Genomic DNA, 27,171 nt, shown 5'->3' with positions numbered 1-27,171 from the left:
GAATAATGAAAATGTTTCTATCAAAGCTAGTATCTCCCCCCTTTCAGGTTTGTTATTAAATGAGCTAAAAAGGAAATAGAGGTAGAATCCCATTTTTCTTAAGTATTACTCTGTAAGCCAGTTCCACACTATTAAGAAATACTAATAACTGCTTCAGTGAACTAGAGAAAAGAATTCTGGAAAATTACATAAATTTAACTTTCGGACATCCGTGTTAAACTAAAAAACTAAGTGATTTATGAAACTTGTTTACTTACCATATTTTGAATGACCACAAAATGACAGAAAAAAATTTTTCAAAGTATTATATATATATATATATAAGATTTTGCCATTTCTAGACAGGAAAAATAGAACTTCTTGGTAATCAGTGCCTGAGCCAGGGGGAACTATAAACTGAAACTGTAAGGACAAAATTCAAAGTGTCTCAAAAATGTCTGTAGTTAACTAAGGGTAAAAATCTTTCTAGTCGTCAAATAACAAACTCCATTTAGCAAGGTTTGGGAGGTTGCTCTTGAAATAAACAAATTCACAGGTCATCCTGGCCTAAGCACAGAATAGCATACTCTAAACATCTCTACTCTCTGCTCTTCCAAAAAAAGTATATATAAATATATTCATATTTTTAAAAACCACCCAAAATATCACCAGTACATTTTATAAAATTAAATGCAAATTTTATTAAGGATTTCAAATTACATATTTCAAATTTCTAGAATGGAATAGAACCCTTTTGGAACTGGAGAGATGGCATAGATGAACACTGATACCCCTTGCAATGCCAACTTTAATGAGAAAACAATTCCTCTGCAAACCACATCCCCTTTATATAACAAGATGAAATCATATCTGCCCCTTCACTTTGGCAATAGCTATTACCTAAAAGAGTGAAAGAAAAAAAAAATAGTGGTTTTGCTACTTAAGTTCATTAAAAATGGGATTCTATCTTTAGATTAAAATTGGCTGAGTTCAGAAAAGGCTGTGATCAGATGAGCTATGGGTACAAAAAAAAATTCAGCAAAGAATGTCTAATTAAAGCAACCAAAAGCATTTTGAAAATAAAGAGGAAAAACACAGGATGTTTTCATGGCATTTTTTTCTCCTACAAACTATTGCAACTGGTTAAGGATTTCCAGTAGTTAATTAAATTCTCAGGAGAGGAATGAACAGTATTATACAAATAACAAAATGTATTCACATTCCAAGATCTTAATACTAGATTTTCAAAAAGGAAGCTCTGTCACCTCTAAAAACAAACTCAATATAGTTTTATTAAGAGCAGGAACTCTAGGCCATCCTCTAGTCATAATCCATTTAATCCACCCTCATGTCAAAGCTTTTAAGCTTGTCACAAAAAATTAACAGTAATTAGCCTGAGGTATTTTAAATGTGGCTCTGTAAGTCTCAAATTTAATGGCATTTTCCTCCCTAAAAATGGTCTTCTTTCTACTTCAGTCCCATGATCTCTGTAGTATTTCACTACAATATGGTCATAAACTAAACTACCTAAAAGCAATCGTTGGACCTTTTGAAAGAGTTGTTCATCCATCCACTTATATTAAGACAGGAGCCACACAAAGATCTATAAGAGTGTTTGTTGCCTGACCAGATCCAAAATAGAGGTACTTAAACCTTTGTTTTCCAGTTGAATTATCAAACCCTGGTATGAATAAAACGCTGAATATTATACTTGTGGTACAAATAGGTTCATATTTTTGAGCTTTTAATGAGATTGAGAAACATTTCATAAAACTTAACTTAATATGCCTTAACATATCTGTGAGGTAGTTAGGTAAACAGTACTACCCATTTTAATACACAGTAAACAGAAGCATGGGTAAATGACATACTCATACTTTAAGCAGTAAGAATTGGAATTAACTATAGAGGCGTGGGGCCTTCTCTCTAGTTCTAACCAAATGAAATAAAATTTTAATCTTTTAATCTTTTTTTTAAAAAAAACATTACATCATTTAAGATTTTCTCTTTCTTTTCTATCCTCTCATATTAGCAGATGTAGTATCTTTCCCAAAGTTGACACTCTCTTCTTCCATAATATGGTAAGCTGGGTACAATGCTTATTAATTCAAGCTAGGCCTCTGTTTCTACCTGAATTAGTACAAAATTAAGACATTATCTTGTGAGAACTAAAATTATATGACATTTTTATTTTAGGCTGCAAAACCAAAAACAAGCAAACAAACAAATAACAACAAAAAAACTTGAAATAGGCTTGTCAAATGATGTAAATTCATCCTTTCCAGGGAAGCGGAAGGTAGGCCCTACCATAAAGAAAAGATGCTGAGTTAATGGAGGTTAAATTTAAAAGTACAGTTAAAATAATGAGGCTTAACTTTTGAAAATAGGTTTTATTCACCTCCCTATAGTAATCAATAACCACACTATGAGTTAGGTTTCTTTACTGTGGTTTCCTTACTAGGTATCTCTAGCTATGTCACCTAGAATACAAAATCCATTAATAATCTAAGTTATCAGTTGTGGTCTTACTGGAAATTCTTAACCATATTTGTCTTGACAAGTTCTGTTTTTTGTTTTTTAAATGATGAATTGTCTTAGTCTAAGTCACTGCATTTCTGCAACAAAGTAATGAAAGGCACAGCTAGTGCAAGCAAACTTAAACCCAATTCAATTACCAGCTGAAAAAATATTTTGGTTCTTCAGGGAAAAAAAATAAGCGAATCAAAAAAAACTGTTCTTTTAACAGGGCTGTTCACTTTCACAGCTATAATCTAAATTCTTTGTTACATGATAAAAATTACTCCAGAAGAACCAAACCATGTAGTGATGAATGAACATGCATGAAAGAATTTATGCAATAGATAGAGCTGGCAGAAAAACTACAGTTAAAATGCTAAGTAGAACAAATTGGTCTTTAAAATTATCAGTTCCTTTCCTTTAAAAAAAAGTACTGAGTCTACCAAGAAAATACAAAAACATAAGGCTGTAAGAAAATAATAGTTGTGTTTAGGCTATTACAGTGCAGGTTATCCTCAAGGCCACATACATCCTGCTTCACTGCTGCTTGCACTCTGCTGGGTTTTGATCCTTCTGTTAAAGGAAAACAACAAGTCAATCTATCTTTTTCTACCTGCTTCAGTTAATTTTCAACAGTAATTAAACTATCTTAATTATATTATCTCACTGTTCTACCAAAACTTGTGCCAAATTAAAGAAATAGTATATAGCAATGATGGAAAGTTATTTATTCAAATATCAGCAAGTCACAAAAATGCTAAAATAAAGCCCAAATTTTACATTGTAGAATGAATTCCATAAAATAAAACACACTAAGCCATAATCTTAAAAAATAAAATAACCATGCAATTTATGTTAGCCATATTATCAATATTTTCCTTCTTATAGATCAATTATTGATAAATCCTAATTCCATTAATATTAACTTTCAAGAGTAATTCATACCTATTAGAATATTTAAGATTATTTTTAACTACCCCCTCTCTTACCTGCTCACTAAAGTATCTTCTGGATATTTTACAGAATTTAGCAAATGAATGAATACATTTAACAGAAACCTTAAGTTTCAAATGAATCCTGATAAGGTACTTTGTATTTTGGGGGAGACAATGGGCTTTACTAGCCCTGATATGACAAACTCTCAATAACAGATTGGGACTCTCAGAAAAAAGGTGGTTGGGAGAATCTAACACAGTATTGCTTCCCTATTCCCAAGCACTTTTGCATTCAGGTTACTTAAAAACTGACCTTTGTTTATAACCTATCCTTTGGAGGAAAAACAACCTAAGAACACTAATAAGTAATTTTAAATGCTTTAAAATTGTGAAGAAGAAGAAGAAGAAAAAAAAAAGCCCAACATAAAGTGCATTAGAAGTAGAATCTTAGGGTTTATTTAGCCTGAAACTATGAAAAATACAAAGTCAGAACCAAAAATAAAAGTTTCTTAGGAAAGGTACACTGGCATATCATGTACTATTGAAATACCAGTGAAGATTAAAAAAAAAATGTATGTATGTATGTATGTATATATATATATCTCCAGTCAGTAAGACTTACAAAATAAACTTTATATTAAGAAACATCAACTCTTATGTAACTTGCCTTAAATTTAATAGAAAGCAGCACTAATTTTGCTCACCTTTGAGTCATAGTCTGGATCATTTTCCTCATCTCCTTCTTCTTCCCCTTCCTATATTAAAGTTCAAAATGCATCCATGAAGTAGGTACACAGTAGGAAGAAATGGCTCATAATGTATGGAGAAATTTTAATACAAGTTACTCTATAGGTCAAAAGATTTTCATGATTACAGAGTTTGGTGACAATGCAATTTAATTTGAAAGCTTCTAATATGAAAAATTTCCCAACACAACTTGAGACATCCAGACAGCTTTTATTGAAAAGATTTACTGCAGCCAACGTTGAAAAAGTTTACTGCAGCTTTTGACTTCTTCAAAGAGCTGATAACCCTGCAGCAGAACAGAATTATTTGAAATAAAAAAAATGTTCTGAGTTTTGCAATTTATTTATTGAAACCTTATACATACATTGTTTGGCTGTAGAATTCTAAAACCGTTTTTTTCCAAAAAGTGTTTATCCCGTATCACAGAATAATGATTATAGCAAAGGAATACATAAGTCACTCAATTCGCTTCTCAATGTGTTAAACAGAATTATTTGCTCATTTGGTAAACATTACCTCATCCGCTTCTTCACCTTCTTCATCATACTAAAAAGGGAAAAAAGGATGAAGTGTGAATGTAGCTAACAACCATTTGAAAGTAGCATTACTTACAGCCATCACTGTCTCCACTAAGATCTAAAAAGAGGAAAATACTTTCCCTAAGGTGACTAATTACAAATTACATAGCTGTAGGAATCAGTTCAGTGCCATTATCTAAATCTGACAATCTAAAAAAAGAACACAGTACAATCGTGGGTGTGGTCAGACAACTATTACTATAAATATTACCTGCCTGTACTTATGTGAACACATTGCACAAAAAGGACCTAAAGCCTAATGGAATGATTGTCATTTAGCAATAAAGATATCCAAAATATTTGAGGGGAGCCTAATTTTACCTTAATTGTTGTTTAATACTCCTTTGGATAAAAATTCTATGTTTCCTAATATTTTTATGTTAAGTAATAAAAAACATCTTAGGCATGTTTTTTGTTTGGTCAAAGACAAGGGCATTATAGACCTCCAACAATAACCAAACACAATAAAGTTTTACTAATTCGGAGAAGTCTAAGATCCTAGGAGGACATATTTAAAGCAATTCAGGAAAGTTATCTACAGGACATCAGTAATTAGCCTTTGAATTATTCTGTCTTTTAAAAAATCACAACTATTCATTAAACCTCTCATCAATTGTGACAATCACACCCTCACCAAATTATTTCACTGCAGGATTCAGATTCACTCACATCATCATCATCGTCTTCAATAGCTTCTCCAGTAAAGTATAACACTGATCTTGGGATTATACGCTCACGTAAAAAGTGACCAATTTCAAAGTCTGCGGCAAGGATAGCTTCAGCATCATCATCCTTTAAAAACAAAACAAAAACAAGCACAAAATTTAATAACTGCTATTTAATTAGGCACATGCAAGACTCTTGGGTTTAAATCCTACGAAGCAACACTCAACTTCACTTTTCGTCATTTTAAAATTAGCTTCTGTGTGTGATTCAGTAGTCATCTACATATACCTTAGGTCTACAGATTTTTAATAAAAAGAAAAGTAAGCAATGCAGTGTACATACTCAGAGAAATTTGGGAAATGAAAATTAGAATTGGTTATTGTTTAGTTTTTTTTCTGGCTTAAAATTAAAATACAAAAGCAACTTTGTTATGGGACTGTAATTTTCCTTTTAAAATATTAATTACTGAAAACACCCAACGGAATAATACTAAGATACTAAGAATCTAAGGATTTATAACAGTAGGTGTATGACACATAATGAAACAACATGGAGAATCACTACACACTTCTTAAAAGTAGTACCCTAGCAGGTACATAATGCCAAATGAGAAAGAATCCTACTTAATAAATACAAAGTCAATCCAGGATTTCTATTTAATGACAAAGCACAACACAAAATTGGTGCTGACATTCTTCAAAATTAAAATAATTCCATTATTCTACGATACCAAACAATGAGTAAACATTCCATGAATGTTCATTTTGATTCATCAACATAATCCACTATAATGAACATCCAAAAACACACAAAAGGGCCAGTGGACTTTGAAGGAAAGACTTCTAATCACAGGTGGTAGTCTGTAACTACACAAGATTGTTTTGTTACCATCAATATTTGGAAATAGAAATTAAAAAAAAAAAAAAATCACTTCAACACAAACTCCAACCCATTTGCTGACATGAAAATAACATGAAACTATCTCAATGCTCACAGGTAGGTCTTTCAACCTAAAATTCGGGTGCTGCTTTATAGCCCCCTTTTTTGTCCTATAAAAGGTATTTTGAGCCAAGCCACTTACTACTCTTTTCAGGCAGAAATACTTGCCTTTTACACATCTGGTCCAAACCCTGGCTAAAACCATTCTAATTCGAAAGTATTCAAAATAAAACATACTTTCTAATTCCATATGTATAAATCTATTTAAACTACCTGAGTTAATTTAAGTTCAAAGATGTGGCCAACAGAAGAGCAAATTCACAACATACTTAGCCTACCCTGCCTGTATAGACCTCTCAGAGGTTGTTCCTCTTTCTAGGCCATACACAGGCACAATCACAGCTCTTGGCATATGGTCACATAATACATGGCCACAATAAGAAACCATATTTCCACTGGAATAACACAGAAAGAGTTCTGACCAGAATGGTTAGGAGTTTAGTAAACAGTACAAATGGTTTAATACCTTCTAGTTTCAGTAAGAAAACTACAATCTTAACAACTTGAATCCCCTACACAATATTTGCAAGTCTCCAAAGAAAAGAAAGCCTTTAGCCTTTCCATTTTTCAGTGGAAGCACAATAAGCATTTTGAATGAAATAATTTCAGATGCATAATGGTCTTTTCCATGCACTGCAAGCCTCAGAACAAAATTCAAGTAGCAACTATCCAACTCCCCACGTTTGAGAACCAATTCTCTAATTTCATATGTAATTAACAATTCAATAAATAAATAACAATTTAACTTACCAGGTCTCCACTCTCGGGAACTGCAAAATTGAGAAAAGAAATTCAAGTGAGTAAGAAATTAAAGAAAGCTTGTAATAAAACAACCATCAATACCCAAACTAAAACACTGTTTACCTTCAGGAGGGGCAAAAAAATTAAAGAAAGAGTCGTTGGAAACTGTTTTGGTCACAGTACGAACTGTCCCACGTCCCTTGTGTTTCTGCTTCTTCTTAATGGTTTTCAAAGTGACATTCTTTCCTTTTTTCCAATCTATCTGGCACCTTGCAAAACAAAGGAGAAAAAAAAAATCTATCACAATTAACATATTACATTTAATTGATAGAAGAGCTATGATTTATCTAATTAAATATTATATTTAATTACAAATTTTAGAGGGGAAAAATTGGCTCAAATGTTTTTAGTAGCATATAAAGAGAAAATTTTATTTCAACAAATTTTTTCAATAAGATATTGACAATTAGCACAAATTCACAGTACAATAAATTTAAACATGCACTCCTTTGGACAACTATCTGCAATACCGAAAGCCAAGGAGAATTCTAGGAAAATAGGTAAGCTCTTCTCAGAAAACATTTTACTGAAATGTTTAGTGATAAACTATGTATGTCTCTATGTATCACACACACACTAGGAAATACCAAGCATCACAAATTCTAAGTAAAATAGATAAATTCTGTGAAAGTAGTAAAATTAAACTCACCCTGTACAACCCATAATTTCTGGTCCATCAAAAGAAAAGGGATCAGAGTCATCTGGTTCTGACCTCATCCTGTATGTCTTTGTCAACACTTCATTTGTGAAATATTCATTGGGTTCAAAGTGAAATTCTAAGACAAAACTCTTAAAAAAATAAAAAAATAAAAACTAATGAAATTCCTACATCATAAATATCAGTGCTTTAGTAAATAAAACTTAATCTGTTGATTGATTTGTATAAACATATAAACTTCTAGGTGATAATGCTTTTCCCACTCTGGGAAAGGGTCAGATAAACCCCAAATTCTGTTTAAAAAGCAAAACAAGGTACAAAATAAAACTGGATAAAGTTCAGCTTATAACTTCTATTTAGTAACATGTTTACAAAACAAGTTAAAACAGCTGAATAAACTGACCAAATACTCCCTCCTTCCATCCCCACGAAGTGGTCTTTAAATCTTACTCTAACCTGAATTTGACAGACGAAAAAGCCCAACTGTACCACACACAATAAAAGAAATCTATAGCCTGTAGTAGCTCTGCCCATACTTCACATAATCCTGTTGGTTTTGGGGGAAGTGAGGGCCCTTTACCATCTTCTGTTTTATGTAATTCTCAAACACATGCCATTTATCTTCATTCATTTATTATTTGAGACAGAGAGAGAGAGAGAGAGAGAGAGAGAGAGAGAGAGAAACCGTGCACATGAGACCAAGTGGAAAAGAGAAGCAGAGGGAGGGAGGGAGGGAGGGAGGGAGGGAGAGAAAGAGAGACAGAAGAGAAGGAGAATGGGGTAGAGGGGGAGATAGAAATAATCCCAAATAGGATCCATGCTCAGCTCAGAGCCCAACGTGGTGCTCAATCCTACAACCCTGGGATCATGACCTGAGCCAAAATCAAGAGTCAGATGCTCAACTAACTGAACCACCCAGATGTCCCCCAGACACACGCCTTTTAATGTGAAGTATTTTTTTAAATTCTGTTACCTTGCTATTATTTTTTACCTACTTTTAATCTAATATCAAAGATTTACGAGATTTCAACAATAGTTTTGTGATCAGAGGGAGGAAAAGAAACACTGCATTTCAATTATCAACATCCAAACATTTATTTCCTACCAACAATTAAGAGTACCAAGTATAAGTTTTAGCTTCTTTCTCACCCCCATCTCCAAGCTTTGAGTACCACCTCTTTTCAGAAACTTCCGTATATCTACCTATAAACATCTAATGTTACAAGACTGAAACTATTTCAAAGTTCTTTTACCATGGGCTGGCCAGCATCTGAGAACTTCACTTTAATATCTTTTAAGTGCTTCAGAATAGGTTCATCATGTTCCTGCAAATTAGGAAAATATTAAAGTGAATATCTAACATGGCATTTTAGGATTAGTGTTGTTACTGGACAAAAACACTTAGCTAACTAAGACATTTATAGGGAGGTTTTACATAACAATTGTGAACCATAAGACCTACTCTCCAGATTATGGCTTATACTAAAGCTAGTTTACTTACAAGCTCTACTTATTTCTACTGCCATTGGTAGAAAAAAAGTGACTCAACAGAAAACTACATCATCATCATCATCATCATCATCATCAGACTGAATGGGCTAAAGAATACAAAACCAAGTCTTAGGCATGTTTGCTTTAAAAACGCTTCCTTTTCCAGCAGCTTCTTTTTCCTTTCATTCTGCTGGGTCCTTTTCTACTTCGCCAAAGTAGAAATGAAGTAGTCATTGTTCCAAGATTTCTTTTTCTTGACATTAACTTCCAACAATCACACTACATGGCAACAAATACTACCACGCAGGTGGTAGTGGCTCAAGAAACGCTTCTGATTAAGACAGGAAAAGTTTCCCAGAGAAGGAGACATTTAGGTTGGTTTCCCAGAAAAAGTGACAATTGTAAGAGTTAAAGATCTGTATGTTATTCTTTTAAAATGCAAGTGTTCCTTAGAATATTTGTTTCAGACTGAGAAAGTCATTTTGGGTAAGACAAATGGAATTTTAAGTCTCCTCCTTCCTATCTCCAATACCAAGCACCTAAACACAGAAGGCACAAGACTGTAACAAAACATTGCTCAATGATAAACAATTGTCAAAGGGACCATTTCATTACCTAATTTTTGAAAATGAATTACAATTTATTTGATTACATTCATCAAAGACACATTTCCCTTCTACAGATAACACAGGTTTCAGAAGACCACAACCATTCCATAAAGGTCAATAACAGAGAGACTAGTGTCATCACAGCCATTTACACTTCAAAAGTAAACTGGTGTTACTATAAATAAAATTACCTGAACCATATCACTGAGCAAGTCAACATTCTTAAAAACAGTCAACCAGAATTCAGGAATTCCCTTGGGGTCTTCTTTTTCTTCATCTTTTTTCTCATCTTCGATCTTGGCTTTTTCTTTCAGCTCCTCCTTGATAAATGACAGCATACATTACTGAATACCTAGATCAGACCTCTGATAAAATATTACCCATCCCCTTAACTTACATCCAGTGGTGAAGTACAGAAACCAAAAAATCTTCAATCACCAATTGTAACTTTCAATCAAATTATAAGTTCTGGTCCAATTGTATAAACACTGCTGTTTACCATACCAAACCTTACTTCTATAAATATTGCTAATTACCATACTCCTCCAAAAAAGAGAACCACTAGGAGAGAACCTTATTATAAACCATAGGGAAATAGTTTTAGAGAAAAAAATTTTAAAGCTTCAGGGGATAAGTAAATAAATAAATACCTTACCCAATGCCTCACCCCTTGGTGTTCTTGATCAAAACACTATATTTGCTTTATCAACCAACATTAAAACAGCAATGTTGGAGAAACAGGGTCATGTAACAGAACTCTGCATTTGTGTCACAACCCTGCCATTTATTAGCTGTAGGCAGGTCACTTAGAAGCTTCCATTTCAGGGGTGCCTGGGAAGTTCCTCTTGATTTCAGCTCAGGCCATGATCTCGCGGTCATGGGATAAGCCCTGTGTGGAGCCTGCCTGGGAATTCTCTCTCTCTCCCCCCACCCCCTTCCCCTCCCCGCACATGCGTGCACACGCTCTCTCTCAAAATAAACATATAAACTTAAAAAAAAAAAAAGCCTCCATTTCATCACTTGAAAAGAACATCCTTTGCATGTCATCATGAAGTTCAAAGGAAAATTTTATATGAATCTATAAAACTTAAATACTATAAAAATGTAAGGGAAAAATGAATTTTGTATTCAGATGAATTTGGGTACAGATGGTGCCAGGTCTAACAGTGGCTCATCTGCACTCACTATCCATTTTACAATAAAATATTTTCAAGGGATAAAAACACAAAGTTGGTACCAACCGAAATTTCATCCTCCTCATCTGGTTTCCATTCACATTCCTCTTCTGTAGGTTCATAAATTGCATTAATGATCTCAAATCGCTAAAATGATTTAAAAAGAAAAGCTTACATAAAAACACTGATATCCAAGACAGAAACTAGCTGTTTCTCGTTAAAGACGCTTATAGTTTTAATGAATGCATACCACAACCTGAATTGTTATAATTGATTTCCCAAATACCTCTTAATAACCATCTGGCTGAGAGGCCTAAAGACTTAACCACCTGTAAGTTTGTTTATATTTCCAGAGCTTTATTATAATGTCATATTTTAGATAAATAATAGAAAGCATTACCTTATCAAATAGAGGCTGATAGAGAACAGCATACTTTCTTTCAAGATCATGAACTTCCTCATAGAATTTGGCTTCTATCTGTGCACATTTAACTTGAAGGTTTTTGAGAGCATTCACTCGTCTCTTAACTACCCTAGGCAAGCTGAAAGGTTGGAATGCACCAGTTACACAGCATCATAGTAAAATACAAGTCATACTTCTATCATATTGAAAATAAAGCATAAAAGTCAGTGAATGATAGTTTCCTATTTGAAGCAAAAGGTATACTCAAAGTAACTAAAATAAATACATGGACTTCTTGACTGAAATATTTCAAAAACGAACATTTAAATAGATACAGTAAGTTGATAAGAGAATGTAAATCGTATCAACCCTAAATCTTTCATTCTAATCAAGTTCAGCAGTAGACTTGTCAATGCTGGCATCTACGCTGTAAAACAGACTATTTTTTAAGTTCAAAAGTCATGGACTGATCATCTTAACTCTGAGAATAAGGAGAGTAACCTTGATTTTAAAAAGAAAAAAAAAAGTATGTGTATCTCACCCATACCAGCTATTTTTAGGGAAAAGGAGAACATATGTATATTAGAAAAACGGATGGTATCCTACACTATTATTTCTTATTTTAGTGTATTTAATTTGGAATTTGAAATTTTATTAAAAATATGACTGTTATGTTCCATGAAGGGACTTTAGTAAGATATAATTCATATATCATACAATTTACTATGGGGTGGGTATAAGCCTCCCGAAGTATGATTAAACTTAGGAATCCCCTACCACCCAAAACATTTCACTCAAAATTTATCTAACTTCAGGGAATCTGTACAAAAGATCCAGAATCCAGATTAGAATTTCCTGCCATAGGCAGATTGTTGTAAATCAAACAATTCTCTTACTTAACCACTATTTTAGTTATGATAATCAGAAGTAGAAAACAAATTATCTACAGATACCATTTTTTTATTTCTTACAATTAAAAGTAAAAAGCTTAATGTTTAGTCAAGGTAGTGAAACAGCATGGTGTGCTGCCCACCCCCACAGCCTATCTTAAAGAAATAAAAAATTAAAAAAAAAAATTCAACCCTAGAAACTTTAGAACTAAGAAGGAAACAACTATTTCAGGCACTTGCACACACACACACCATGGGCAACTTCTGAGACTAACAACTGCACAGGGTGAACTGCAACCTCGAAAAAGGAGGAAATGGCCAGAATGGGTAGCAGTGAGGACAGGCTAGAAGAAAGCTTTTTAAATTCTGCACTTTCCTTACAACAGTCAGTGCCTGTCCCCTTCACCCTTCACGGAGCCCAGTGCCAACATTTTTAGGAGGTGATAAAAGCTGGACTGGCTGAAAGCCTACAAGCACTCATTCCTCCACCCCTCCACTCCAGGTACTCTTCCCAAAGCAGCCAAAAACAATTGCCTAGAATTGACAGCCAACTTTTGAGTCTAAGTTAACTGGAGCTCTCCTTAGGTTCATCCCACCCCCTCACCTCAAACTCCACGGGACTATCACAAACCAAAGCTTGATCTTTAATAATCATTACCGAGGAGTAACTGTTATCAGCCAACGAGCCTAAGCTCTAAGTCCAAATAACTAAACACTTGAGGAGTACAATCTCTAATGAAAGAATGAAATATTTATCATCTGAAGCCGTATTATTAGACAGAACAATGTAAATGTATTTAAGGAAATGAGGGAAGAAACAAGACCAAGAAATCTAAAAGTGGAAATATTAAGTATGAAAAATATAGTAGCTAAATTATATAACCAACAAATAGGATAAACTGGATAGGTTCAAGTGAAAGAAGTCCATTAAAGTTGAAAAGGTCTCCAGAAGGCAGCAGGAAAGACATACAGTTATGATTTGGACAACAAAAGTAACAACAGCTAAAAGACAGAAGGGAGGTGGATAGCTCAAGAAATGAATAATAAATTTCTCAGAGTCAAAGTAATATGGAAATCCTCACTCTCACCCCTAATCAGGCTAATGAAATTTATGAATATCAAAGACCAAAGAAAATTCTAAATGTATTCAATGAAAAAGCAAATAACATATGAAGAAAAAGGAATCAGACCATCAGGCTTCAAAAGAAAACACCATATGCAAGAAATGCATTTTTAAGATATTTAAGAATTCTGAACTTACAATTTTATAAACCAAACTATTATTCAGATATAAAACAAAATAAAAACTTTTTATGAGGCTTATCAGGCTTCAGGAAATATGCCACAGATACTCGTTACATTCATTAAAAGTAATTTTTGAAAAAGTTAAAAAAAAAAAAAACAACTCGGGAACACTATATAAGATATGGGCAGCCAAATATCTTGGTATATTTTACTGATGTTTTGATGAACAAAAAGAGGACTAGAAGATGTATATTTATAAACAATACAGACATTGGTAAATTTAAGAAATCAATAGGGGTATTAGGTTTTGAGCCTCTTTACCATAATAACAAAAAGTAGAATGCAGTAACTTTGAAGCCAGCAGAAGACAACCGGAATTATTTAATGGAAAGCAGAAAAAAGGAGGAAAAAAGAAAGTACGATAAATTATAAAATAAAATAATAGCAATTCAGTCCAAAAACAATACCACCTTCAAGAAATGCAAAGAGTTTGAAACCACTAATAATGAAGCGAGCAAACTTTCTTACCAGAGATAAGATACAAGGATGGAAAAAGACATGCCAGGCAAAGGAAGGAAGGAAGGAAGGAAGGAAGGAAGGAAGGAAGGAAGGAAGGAAGGAAGAAAGAGAAAGAAAGCAAGCTGGAATAGCTATCTTAATATCAGACAAAACTGAATTCATAACAACAACAACAAAAATATCACAAAATACAAAAGAGGACATTTTAGTCTTGTAAACTAGAACATAAGGACAAGATGTATACGTCACAAACATATAGCTAATAATACAGCTTCAAAATATACTAATCCACAACCAATAGAGATTAAATAGAAAATTTTAACACATCCTTCCCAGAAACTGTTAGTTCAGGCAGATAATCAATAAGCAGAAATAAAGAGAACTTGTACAACACAATTAATAAATTTGCACTACTCATTCCAGCATATAGATCTTCACTCTACATTCATAGAACATTTATTAAAACAAAGTATTAAGACCATAAAAGATAGATTAAAAAAAAAAAAAATCAATTCAAGCATTCAATTCAAGAAACTGGAAAGAGGAAAAGAGCAAACTCAAATAAGAAGGGTTCTCAAACCCCTAAGGCCAAAGTCCATTTTTAGAAGAGTTCTACCAACTGTTCAACGAACAGTTAATTCCTATCTTATTCAAATTGCTTTGAAAACAGGGAAAAAAGTAAAAGCAGCCGTGTCTATTTCATTAAGCAATCGAAATCTTCACTCTAAAACCAGGGCTTGGAATTACCATCCCATTGAAAGTTTCTGTATCGTACATACATACATATGTACATACACACACAAGTTCAATTCACTAATGAATAACGACCTTACATAAAATTATTAAACTAAACTCAACAGTGTAGGTTTATTCCAAGAAAGTAAGGTGAGTTCAGTATCTGAAATATATTTCCAAACTGTATTTAATATGTACTTAATAGATTCAAAGAAAAAGTCAAAAGACCATCTGAATACAGAAAAAAAGGTCACAAAAAATCCTACGTAGACACCAAATGTAATGGAGAGATTTTATATCCATTCCAGACTGGAAATAAGACAAAGATGCTCATGTTTAATGCTAACATTTAACACAGTACTGCAAGTCCTGGCCAATACTGTAATGAAAGAAAAATAAACGTGGTGTGACATAACATAAAGATTAGAGCTAAAACTGCCATTACTTGCAGACAAGATCTTTTGCCTATGGGAGGAGAACAAAGAACAAAGAACAAATTACTACCAAAGTGGAGCAAGATTTCTGGATACAAGATCAACAGCAAAAAAATAAATAAAAATAAATCAATAGCACTCTTCTTGACATCAACAGCTAACATGGAGATACAATAAAAGATACTATATTCACAAAAGCAACACAACTAAAGTACACAGGAATTAACCAAGAATAGACTTTGAAAAAAAAATTTAGAGTAAGAGAATATGATCTCAATAAATACAAAGATGTGGATGAGACAACGTAACATTAAAAGGATAATTCCCTACCATGTTAATATGTACACTCAATGTAACTCCTATCAAAAACTTTAGTGTGTTGAGAGGGGCTGTTTTCTGTTTTGTTTTATGAAAATCCCTAGAAACTTACTAGCAACCATATGTGGGATGAAGGTCTACCTACCGTTAAGCCAATCTTAAGAGTGTGTTCCACAGGGAATGAGGGGGAGGGGAAAGGGTGGAAGAAGATACTACAGGGAGAAAGATTAAATCATCACCCTGCTAGATATTAAAACATACTAAAAAGCCATATTAATTAAAACCGGTATTAAAACAGAAGAGTGCTGTTCAAAGACAAACACAGATGTTTATAAGAAACTGGTATGTAATAAAGGTGGTATCACAAATAAATGGGCGAATAATCATCTGTTCATGGTGAAGTGTGATAAAAACAAGCTCATCAAAACAAAACAAAAAAACAAAAAAATCTGAATGCCTAGCTAAATACAAAGGTGAACTCTAGAGGGATTATTAAAGACCTAAAGATGAAAGGTAAAACTAGTCAATAGGAACTACAGAAGGAACTAGGAAGGACTTGTTAAAACTTGAAAAGAATGAGCCACACAGGTCAAAACCTTAAAATATAAAAATTAAGGATTTCTGTTTAATGGAGAATGCTATGGATAAAGTTAATAGAAATGACATGAAAGATTTACAAGTCTAAAACTGATGACAGATGAACACCTAGAATACACAGAAACTCCTGCAAAAGACAGTAAACCCCAATAGGAAAATGGACAGAGGGAACAACAAATGAGCAACCTAAAAAGCTCACAATCATGAAAAAAAGCTCAAAACTCAGTAGACAACAGAAAATACAAACAAAACAAAATATGCCTGTACCTCTTCGATTGGTGAAAAACAAAACACCCATAAAGGTGAATGATACCAACTGCTGGCAGGGACACAAGGATAGAGCAACCTTCATGCACCGGCTCTAGAAAGCAAGCTGGAAGTATTTAAAGTTTGCATACCTCATATAACAATCCCTATGAGGTAAGTACATAACCCAAAATAATTCTTACACAGTTCTTTAGGAGGGCATGCACAAAGATGACCATTACAATGGAATTTGTGTTGATGGAGCTTGGAGGCAATCTAGATATCCATCAAAGAATAAGCTTATAATAGAACATGGTGGACACAAATCACCGCAAGTGACAACATTTAGAAGCTAGAAACTACTGACTAGAGATTACATACAGAAAGCAATGTGGATGGATCCTAAAACCATAAAGCCAAGTATAAAAAAACAATTATAAGCAAAATAAGATATATGTGCTATTGTTAATGATTTATAGGACCAGTGAAATAAATAAGAAATCATTATTTCTTATAATCCTGTGCACTTCTAGCAAACCTCCAAACAAATCTCAGAAATGGTTAAGATCAGTGTATTTCCTGTGGAGAAGAGTCAAACTTTGAAAAGACCAACTCTAAATTGGTGGTACTCGGCAAAATTTTAAACTCCCAATAATCCTATAATAGATACTAACAGACATTAGCTTTCCACTATTACTAATGTAAGTCCTAGATGGTCTTAAAAATAGGTACACTTGCAATGTTGATTATAGAAGGATAAATAAGGACTATGGAAAAGAAGAACTTGTACCTTTCAATGTATCCTGTTGGTGTTTCTACCAGACCATCAAGTCTTTCTTGAAGGGCTGCAAGAATCTGAGGATTTTGCATCATCTGAACAGTCAGCTGACGCGCTTTAAAAAAAAAAAAAAAAAAAAAAAAAAAAAAGGGCATCGAAAGAAGGATTTTATGAAAATGTATTATGCTATTTTAATAGGACAATCCAATCATGAAATTTTCCTGACTAGCCCATAAATCATTGGTCTGAACAGAGACGGGCAGCAAGCGGAGGAAAATCCACTCTAGGAAAAGTTCAGATTCCTAATGATCTAATACATCACCATCTCTCAAGGCCATTGCTACAACTCCTGTGAATAATATCCTTTCTCTTCCTACTACATTGTGTTTCACACACCTTCCATTTTTGAGAAGCTCAAAGCTTCATCTGGATGCCTATCTAACTGTAGATAATGCTTTGAAGCAGACAACACAAACTATTAGAAAACTGCAAATACAGTTTCAATCCTGGGACAAAGACTGTGGAGCGAGTAACCTAAATGTTTTGTTTGATGCTTAATAGTATAGTGTGCTTGTGTATGTCTGAATAGAGAATGTTAACAGTTGAAACAATCAAGGTTGTAACTAAAGCCAAACAAAACATGATTCATTAATGGTGTCTAAAATCATACTTAAACCAAAAATACCAGATTTAGGTGAAACAAGTTATTTTGCTATATCCTCTCTTCTTCATAAACAGACATTACACAAAATTGATATTAGCCTTCCCAGTTGTGTTTTTAAAGGTCAATTCCTAATACTAATTTGATTATTGGATGATGTCCAGTTGTGATAACCAACATGCCTTTAGAAATGTTAATACGGGTCACTAAGGATACAGACCTATATATCTTTCAAGAAAACGTTGTAAGATGAAAGCTGAAACTAACCTGCAGTGGTCTTTTCACAATTAACCTCCATCTGGCTTAACAATGAAAAGTTGAGTCATCTGGTACTTCAATATTCTTGGCCCATACCCACATATGGTATGCAGGCATAACCTGCAGGCATAACCTCCACTACCATTGCTACTCCTCTTCCTTCTCGAATTACTTGCTCAAGAAAACTGTGATTGATTTTTGTTTACATTTAATACTTATCTCTTTTTTGGTTGTTTGGTTGAAATGGGTTTAAAAAAGACTGACATACAACTATAGGTTTTCTACCATTAAATACTGAACATTTTCAAATCACTCTAAGCTAGTGTTGTTTGTTTAGAAGTACCACCAAAAACAACCTGTAACATTTCTAAATTCAGACAAAACTCCTGGGCAGCTGTCTGACAGTTAGGCCACGTCACTGCAGCAGCAAGAGGGTACACAGAGTGACTTCTGATGGGTCACTAACTGTATCTATACCTTCCCCTCCCTTACTACCATTCCATCTCAACCCCTCTCTTCCCCTCCTTTCTTCCCCGCCCGAATATACACATACAAACTGTGTGAACTAGAGGTATGGGCTATGTGGGTAAGGCAAACAAGGATTCAAAAGGGAACAAACAGTATTTGTTAGTACCCTCTAGAAGATATGTGCCAGCAATCACTGGCTCCTGAAGTAATTTAAAATAATACCTTTGATTTTTGTTTCTTCACCAGTTTCTTCTTCTTCTACTTCTTCAACATCATCCAAATCTTGATCAAGTTCAGACTGTTCTTTGCTACAATATCATAGTATCACACCAAGGTTCAAATGTACCAATTACCAAAAAATAAATAAAAAATTATAGAAAAACTTCAATTTATTTTCTAGGTTAATATGCCTCTTTCAAAAATATAAAATAGGAAATTCAAAAGGTAATTCAGTTCTCTAACTTCATATGTAAACAAGCACAAACTGGAAGTACATAAAATTTCATTTAAAAGCACATGGTCAAATATAAAGTTTGTATTTCACACTTTTTTTTTTAAGATTTTACTTTTAAGTAATCTCTACACCCATCCTGGGGTTCGAACTCACAACCTGAGATCAAAAGTCGCATGCTCTACCAACTGGGCCAGCGAGGCATCCCTCTATTTCAAGCTTTAAAAATGTGGTTTGGTAGGTTTTGGTACAGGCAATGAGAGGTCAGGAAGTATGTGCTCTCTACCCAATGTCCACTGATATCACTCTGAGTAACAGCACCCTTATTTTATAGGAGATGCAATACACCAAGCTTTAAAATCCTACATTTCTCAGCCTACCTCTTAGCTAGGTGGGTTATGTGGCTCTGTTTGGGCAATGGGTTAAAAAGTTGTATAGAACTTTAAGTAAGCCTCCTACATAGGATGGAAGACAGCTGGGAGGCCTCATCTTGCTGCCTCCCTAGAATAGGGATGTGATGACTAGAGTTCCAACAGCCATGTTGGACCATGAGGCATCCTAGAGAGAGAATAAAAGTCAACAGAATGAGGGAATTTAGAAGAATAAGGAACTGGATCCTTGACGGCTATGGAGCAATCACATCAGCCTGTACTCATTATCTTTGGACTTTCCTCCTTTTTCTTTACTTCACAGTAGAGATGGGCAAAAAGTTAAAGAGAAGACCCGAGTCTACTGCATGCTTGGAGCAAAGCCAGGAGGATGGCACCATTGAAAGAAAAGGAAAAAGTAGGAAGATAAAATTCTCCCCACTTCATCTTAAAAATCTAGTTTTTGAACATGCAATTTCAACAGGAATTAAAAAGGGAAATAAGGATATCTAAGTTAATGTATAGGTCTTCATATAATTCCTTGTGTGATTTTACATTTTAATATCTGGTTCAGAGATTTAGTTACTTTCATGTTTAGAAAGAGCATTTGGAAAATTAATTTTCATATAGAGACAAATATAGAAAAGGTCAACTGTGTTCTGCCAGCAAGATTTATGTTCCTGTAACTAAGGAAAAAATTCCAGCCTTCTCATCAAATATACAGATTATTCTGAAATTATACAGATTATTCTGAAATTATCTTTTATTATAAACTTAAACATACTCAGACTTAAGGTCAGTAAACCACAAAACTATTCCTCCAGTGTGATTTTATTAATTTACTGAACATCTACATTTTAAGGCTTTAAAACAGGGGTCCACAAACATGGGTCAAATACAGCCCATTATCTTTGTAAATAAAACGTTACCAGAACACAACCACATTAATTCGTTTATGCATGGTCTATGGCTGCTTTCACGCTACAACAGCAGAGTTGAGTAACTACAACTAGACCATATGGCCCAAGGGGCCTAAATATTTATAAATCAGGTCCTTTACAGAGAAAGTTTGCTGACGCCTGCTTTAATTCTCCTTTCCTCCCATCCTCCTAGGGCTCACAGGCATCCAAAATTAAATAAGGGGACGGTGGGGTATCAAGCTGTCACAACCAATTTCTTTTTTTTTTTTTTTAAGTTTAAAACAGAATGAGGGTTGCAAGGTTAAGATGGCAGATTGCACATACTCCTCTGATCTTAATCCTCCCCAAATCCCTACTACAATTATGATAAAGGGGTTTTAAAACAAAAAAACATTGAAGGACAAGGAGACAAGAGCAGCAACTTCACTGAGAAATGAAATCCTTAAGTTAGCAATAGGCAAAGCTGAAAACCAGCCCAAACACAGAATCTTAAAAAGGACACTTCTAGAACTAGAGCTGGGGGACTGACAGTGGAGAAAATAGGGAGAACTAAACAAAAACAGGTAAGTAGTTAAATCCCCAGATCCTCCCCTTCTATCTAGCAGAAGCATGGCAGTTTCTTCTCTGGAAAGGGTTAAACTGAGAGCTCAGCCTCCAAAACCACAGGTACAGCTAAGAGTATCTCAGATATAGGACTGTATCACTCTAGAATGCTGAATGTAGCAACCCTTCCCTAGCAACCTTTCCCTAATTTGGGTTCCACAACACTGAAAGCCAGATCTTTACCCAGACACTCTTCACTGGGGTATCTGACCAGCCCAGAAAAAAAAAAAAACAACAAAAAAACAAAAAACAAAAAAAAAACCCCATCATTCTGATAATGCGGATTCTTACAACAAACGCCTACCCTGATGACCTTACATTACAATCTAAATTAAAAGCCTCCCCCACTCCAAGTCAAATTTTCCAAACAACTTTTTTTTAAACCTCCCTCAATTGCATGTTCTCCCCACCCCAATCTTAGCAGACAATCAAGTATTACCTCCTATTTGAGAAAGGCTCTAACATGGAGACAAAAACAAATAGGGGAAAGAAAAATTTAAGAGTAAACATACTATAAAGAGGAAAAACATCCAGAGAAAAGATATGACAATCCAGAAAAAAGATATTACAATCAATGAAATAGGAACAAGATACTATATAAAAACAGGAACAGAGAGCAAAGACACTCCTGAAAACTAAAATAACAGAAATTTAGAAACTCAATTCAAGAGTTGAAAGATAAAGTTTCTTCAGCTTTGCCCAGAAAGAAGAGCAAAGAGATAAAGATGGAAAATAAGACAAAAGATAATTAGAAGAAGCAGTTCAACAATACAACATAATAGAAGCTCCAGAAAGAGAAAACAGAAACAAGACAATCAACAAAGTAAGTCGAGAATATTCCCCAGAACTGAAAGCCATCAAGTTGCCAGACTGAAAGGGTCCACCAGTGAATGCCTAACACGAGAAATTAAAAAAATAGATATAACAATGTGAAAATTTCAGAACTCTGAAGCCAGCGTAGCTTCCAGAAATAAATATATATGTATATATTTAAGACAAAAAGTGTCACATTACAATGATCAAGAATTGACTTTGAACTTCAACACAGCAATACTGGAAGCAAAGTAACAATGGAGCAATGCCTTCAAATTTCTGAAGAAACAGGATTCTCGAATCAGAATTCTATACTCAAACTATCAAACGTAAGGATAAAATAGTTATTTTCAGTCATGTCAGATCTCAAAATAATTTACTTCCTTTGTACTTGTCCAAGAAAGTACTAAAGAACCAAAAGAAAACAACATGGGATCCAGCAAACAGCAAACCTGAGAGAAGGAACCAAAGGAAAGGAACAAAACCCCAGGAAGATAATAGATCCACAATGACAACTGTATAACCAAGGTTAAGCAATTCAAATTGGAGCAGGGCAATACAGGAGGGCAATCACTTTGAAAGCCATTATCACTAAAATACCTGCTGCCATTCTTTTTATGTGTGGAAGGACTGGCCAGATTCTTAAATGTACTTGAATTTGATGCCCTTGTGCTAAATTTTCTGCCTTCCTACCTCCATGATCTGCTGCCTGCACCTTGTGGATATATCGTCATAGCATATGTCCTCCATCCAGAAGTGTACAGTTTTAATCCATTGCTAAGTTATGGGAAATCATAAGCAACAAACGGTGCAGTTCACCCATTCTCCCTTACCATATTTCTTCAAGATACCCATCCACACTAGAACCCTGCCAGAAGCCAACTTCATTAAACCTGTTTCTAGAGTGCATGGCCTTGCCCAATGAAGTCTTGAGGAAACTTGAAGCCAGAGTATGACCCAGATAATCTTTTTGCTTTTTGTTTTCCTACCTTGGAAACTTCAACTAATAGTAGTAATATTGCTTTTCTCTTTATGCAGCTAAGTTTGTGACCGCTTTTCAGATTTTCAAAATTAAACACTGATTAAGAATGTGTAGGTGTTAAAAATTAAACTGGTTAAGATTGCATAGGTGTTGAAAATCTAAAGAAAAACAAAGCAATGAATTAGACAAAAGCCAAGACAGTATTTACGTGTCTGGAAAGGTGGGAGGATGCAATTGAGAAGATGGATACTGGGTTTCCTCTAATAGTAATGCTGTACTTTTAAAAACTTGAATGTAAATATCCTATTATTCTTAAACTCTACGCATACATTTTATAAACTTTTTATCTTGTATGTATGATACATTACACTGTAAAGTAAAATCTCTGGGAAATACATCCATGGTAAAAATGAATTTCGTAAGTATTTATGATTATTGTGCTCAGCACTTTCCTAAGAATAAACACGAGCAAATGGTTTACCATATTTATGACAATGATTATATATACTCTATTTTGTCTTAGATATGCCATACCCAACTTTTATAATAGCAGATATTACCATACATTTGCATAATGTTATTAATACTGCTGTTAACCATACCACAGTACAAAGTGAAGCCTATCTCTGGAAAAGGAGAAAAAAAACAACAAAAAACCAATTATCTGGCACTTACTTGTCAATGTCTGCCATGTTGTAAGAACTCCAAGTATCTAAGGAGAGAAAGGTCAATGTTAACAATAATACCAACAACAAAATATATATATATACATATGCCAAAATCTGCCACCTATTGTACTCATTATGCCCTCCTGGAGATCTCTTTTAAAAGTTTAATAATTCTTGTATCAAATGTCAGCCCTTTAAACAACTTAATGGCAGTTATAAAGCCCTGAGTCCCAACCTATATCAAGTAAACCTTCCCCATCCCTTCAAATGCACCTCATGTCTTATCACTGATAACCACCATACCCCCAAGGCTATCCTGGATATGCTGGCATATTGTCAACAAACTCTTGGTTACCTGATGTCAACACTGTTAGAACTAATCAGGGCATATCCTAAATTGTTTCTTACTATAGATAAGTACTGTATTAACTTAGAGAATATGGGTTTTAGAAAAATAAAACTTAGGGTAAAATGTGTTATATTCAGGCAGAAAAATGGCTGAATGCCAGAGGTAATGCACAAATTACAAAAAAAATAATCTAAACCAAGCTTAGGATCCCACATTAAAATCAAGTTTTTAATCTTTTAAAAATCAAACCACAGACTTTAACTCTCAAAATGCTACAAGACGTGATTCCTCGTATCAGCATGTTTTATATGCTTATTACTTACAGAGTTAAGAAGAGTTATTGATTTTAGCAGTCAAATGTTAATATTTGGAGTATTATTACTGATCTAATATTCAGACTTTAGACAAATTATGAAGAAAATATTTCTTCCTAATAATGTATCCTACTCTATTTTTTGTTTTAAATAATTTCTACTAGCATTAATATATTTCTCTAGTGATGCTGGGTAATTAGCCAACATTAACAAAATACTTAGCAAACAATAAGGAAGAAATACTAATTCAAAAAGAAAAATATAGAATATCAGTCAAAGAAATACAAGTGGGATTCTAGTTTGTCTATCAAATCAGCAAGGATTTTCTTTTAATGCAGGGAAAATGGTGGCAAATATATGCATTTTTTTAATGTTTATTTTTGAGAGAGCAAACGAGCAAGCGAGCGAGAGAGACACCAGGCTCAAACTCATGAACCACAAGTTCATGACCTGAACTGGAGGCTTAACCAACTGAGCCACTCAGGAGCCCCGTGAATATGCATTCTTAAATGTGGCTAGTGTTACCATGAACTATTTTCTTTCTGGAGAGTAATGTGGCCATAGGAATATAAAAAACCTTAAAATATCCATCTCCAGCCTTAATTTGAGACCCTAACATGAACAAAACCTTATGAACCTAAGGGCCTGTGCTTTTCATGCTGGCCTAGAAGGTTCTTTCACAACTTCGGTTAACACATCTTTTGGCTCTTAGCTCAAAGTTTTATGCTTCAGAGAGACTTCTCCAACCTGTACATTCTGGTTAAATAATTTCTTGGTTGTACAGACTCCTATAAAGCTCTATTTCTTTCCATCATAAAATGCCTTGGAGCGCCTGGGTGGCATCCAACTTTGGCTCAGGTTATGATCTCACGGTTTGTGAGTTCGAGCCCCATGTCTGTGCTGACAGCTCAGAGCCTGGAGCTTGCTTCAGATTCTATGTCTCCCTTCTCTCTGCCCCTCCCATGCTCATGCTCTGTCTCCCTCAGTTTCTCAATAATAAACCTTAAAAAATAATTTTTTTTAAATAAAATGTCTCAAGTTTGTAATTACAGATTAGTGTTATTATTTGACTAACGTCTATCTCTCCCAACTAACCAGAGCACAAGATTCGTATTTAAGGGATTATATGTGCTTTTGCCAATCACTGCATCCTTCAAGACAGCAAGCACATACAGCTTACAGGCACAGCAGTTGCAATCACTTACCTCATCAAAAATAAACTTAGTATTAGCATGGAATGTGCATACAATGAAATGCTCTGCAGCCAAACTGAAGCAGATATGAGCTGATATGGAAAGAGCATAGGGTCTATGGCAAAATCCAACCTGGACGGGAATATATGTGTGTGTGTGTGTGTGTGTGTGTGTGTGCGCCCGCACATGTATTTATATGAATATGCATACTCTTGCACATAGTTTATGAATAAAACATTTCTGTAAAGATCTACCAGAAACCTAAGAGTAGTTACCTATTAAGACCAGGAGAAAATGAGAACTTATGTTTCATTCTCCATTACTTGCTTTTCCCATATACAAATACATTTTGCTAAAATTTTCGAACTTGCTGGGTTGAATATATAGCCTAATAAATCCAGCAATTATCAAGAATATGAAACTCCTCAAAACTTCTAAATTCAAATTTGTGTAACATTTTAACATGTACTCAGAAGAATGGCTACACTGCTTTGAGGAGTTAGATTTAGAATTGTAACTCTTAAAATGAAATTCTTTTGATTCTTTATTAAAGATGATTCAAGGCAGAACAGGATGGCATTTACTTCTTCGGAGAGGTCTTCTCCAATCTGCCCACTCTAGCTAAATTAGATTTCTTGGTTGTACACATTCTTGTTTTTTAAAGCAGGCCTAATTTTGTACTCAGACCATTTGGGTTGACACCAGCTTCGTGAAAATCTAGCTCAGGCAAACAACTTCTGGTCTTATTCACCATCTACAAAAAAATAGGAAAAAAAAATTGTTCCTTCACTGAACTGCTCTTATAAAGATGCAAATTCATAAATGACTTGTGTTTGGTATCCACTAAACACTCAATAAACACAAGCTACTTTTGAATTCTGTCCAGTTTTAATTATCTTAGCACAGGGTCAGTATTCTGCAAAATTAACTGCGGAGATGATTGTTAAAATGTACAGACTGACCAGTGAATGCACCGTGGTAAGGTAAGATGTTAACATTAAGGAAAACTGGGTAAGGGGCATATAGGAACTCTCGGGAGTATCTCTACAACTTTTTTGTAAATCTAAAATTACAAATAAGTTCATTTAAAAGAAAAAAGATTGATTCCCATGCCCAGATTCTGAACCAACAGGTCTGAGACCGTGGACCCAAAAATCTGCATTATAAACAAGAAACCCAGCTTCTGAGGCAGGTGGTTCTCAGATAATCAGATCACATTGAAGAACACAGGTTTCGGGGCGCCTGGGTGGCTCAGTCGGTTAAGCGGCTGACTTCAGCTCAGGTCATGATCTCGCGGTCCGTGAGTTCGAGCCCCGTGTCGGGCTCTGTGCTGACAGCTCAGAGCCTGAAGCCTGTTTCAGATTCTGTGTCTCCCTCTCTCTGACCCTCCCCCGTTCATGCTCTGTCTCTCTCTGTCTCAAAAATAAATAAACATTAAAAAAAAAAAATTTAATAAAAAAAAAACACAGGTTTCAGTCAATACCTACATTAGTTTTTTCACTGCACTCAATATTAAATAATCAATGAGAATTTTATTTATCAGACATGAAATTGCTCTCTAAAAGATCTGAAGAATTTCTATCTCTAGTAGTGACAAGCTATATTTTGCAGACCAACTCTACCAATAAAAAATAATTGAAAGTACAGAATAAGTATCTATTGAAATCTTAAAACCAAGGAAAATTCCAATAAAACAGCAAGGAATTACTAACCCCAAACTAAAAGCAAAATGATAATCAGAAAAAGACACTGAGAACAAATGCCAATCTCAAATCTGAATTTCAGTTTTAACTAATGACAGGTG

General features: G+C 34.4%; 1 protein-coding gene across 5 annotated transcripts in view; it reads right to left on the bottom strand.

Annotated features, from left to right (window-relative positions):
• Positions 1-2,148: 2,148 nt before the first annotated feature.
• The window catches only part of NAP1L1 (nucleosome assembly protein 1 like 1), a 32,373-nt gene continuing 7,350 nt past the window's right edge, over positions 2,149-27,171 (bottom strand). Inside the window, exons 2-16 of one of the 5 annotated variants that reach the window (XM_019455154.2) lie at positions 23,519-23,555; positions 18,929-19,014; positions 17,332-17,434; positions 11,555-11,696; positions 11,221-11,301; positions 10,171-10,299; positions 9,134-9,205; positions 7,872-8,011; positions 7,286-7,431; positions 7,172-7,191; positions 5,426-5,548; positions 4,695-4,724; positions 4,136-4,186; positions 3,026-3,069; positions 2,149-2,282 (exon numbers count right to left, since the gene is read on the bottom strand). In XM_019455154.2, the coding sequence (XP_019310699.1) occupies positions 3,034-3,069; positions 4,136-4,186; positions 4,695-4,724; positions 5,426-5,548; positions 7,172-7,191; positions 7,286-7,431; positions 7,872-8,011; positions 9,134-9,205; positions 10,171-10,299; positions 11,221-11,301; positions 11,555-11,696; positions 17,332-17,434; positions 18,929-19,014; positions 23,519-23,535 (1,176 nt within the window). In that variant the 5' untranslated portion in view covers positions 23,536-23,555 and the 3' untranslated portion in view covers positions 2,149-2,282; positions 3,026-3,033. Of the gene's footprint in view, positions 2,283-2,997; positions 3,070-4,135; positions 4,187-4,368; positions 4,465-4,694; positions 4,725-5,425; positions 5,549-7,171; positions 7,192-7,285; positions 7,432-7,871; positions 8,012-9,133; positions 9,206-10,170; positions 10,300-11,220; positions 11,302-11,554; positions 11,697-17,331; positions 17,435-18,928; positions 19,015-23,518; positions 23,556-27,171 lie in introns of those variants that run through there. The other 4 variants (XM_019455155.2, XM_019455152.2, XM_019455157.2 and 1 more) reach the window with 4 other exon arrangements.

This window comes from Panthera pardus, unplaced genomic scaffold (assembly GCF_024362965.1).
Source record: "Panthera pardus isolate Hobbes unplaced genomic scaffold, ASM2436296v1 HiC_scaffold_6, whole genome shotgun sequence".
Lineage (NCBI taxonomy): Eukaryota > Metazoa > Chordata > Mammalia > Carnivora > Felidae > Panthera > Panthera pardus.
The sequence above is the reverse complement of the archived record's forward strand: the minus strand, read 5'-3'. Positions and strand labels throughout refer to the sequence as shown.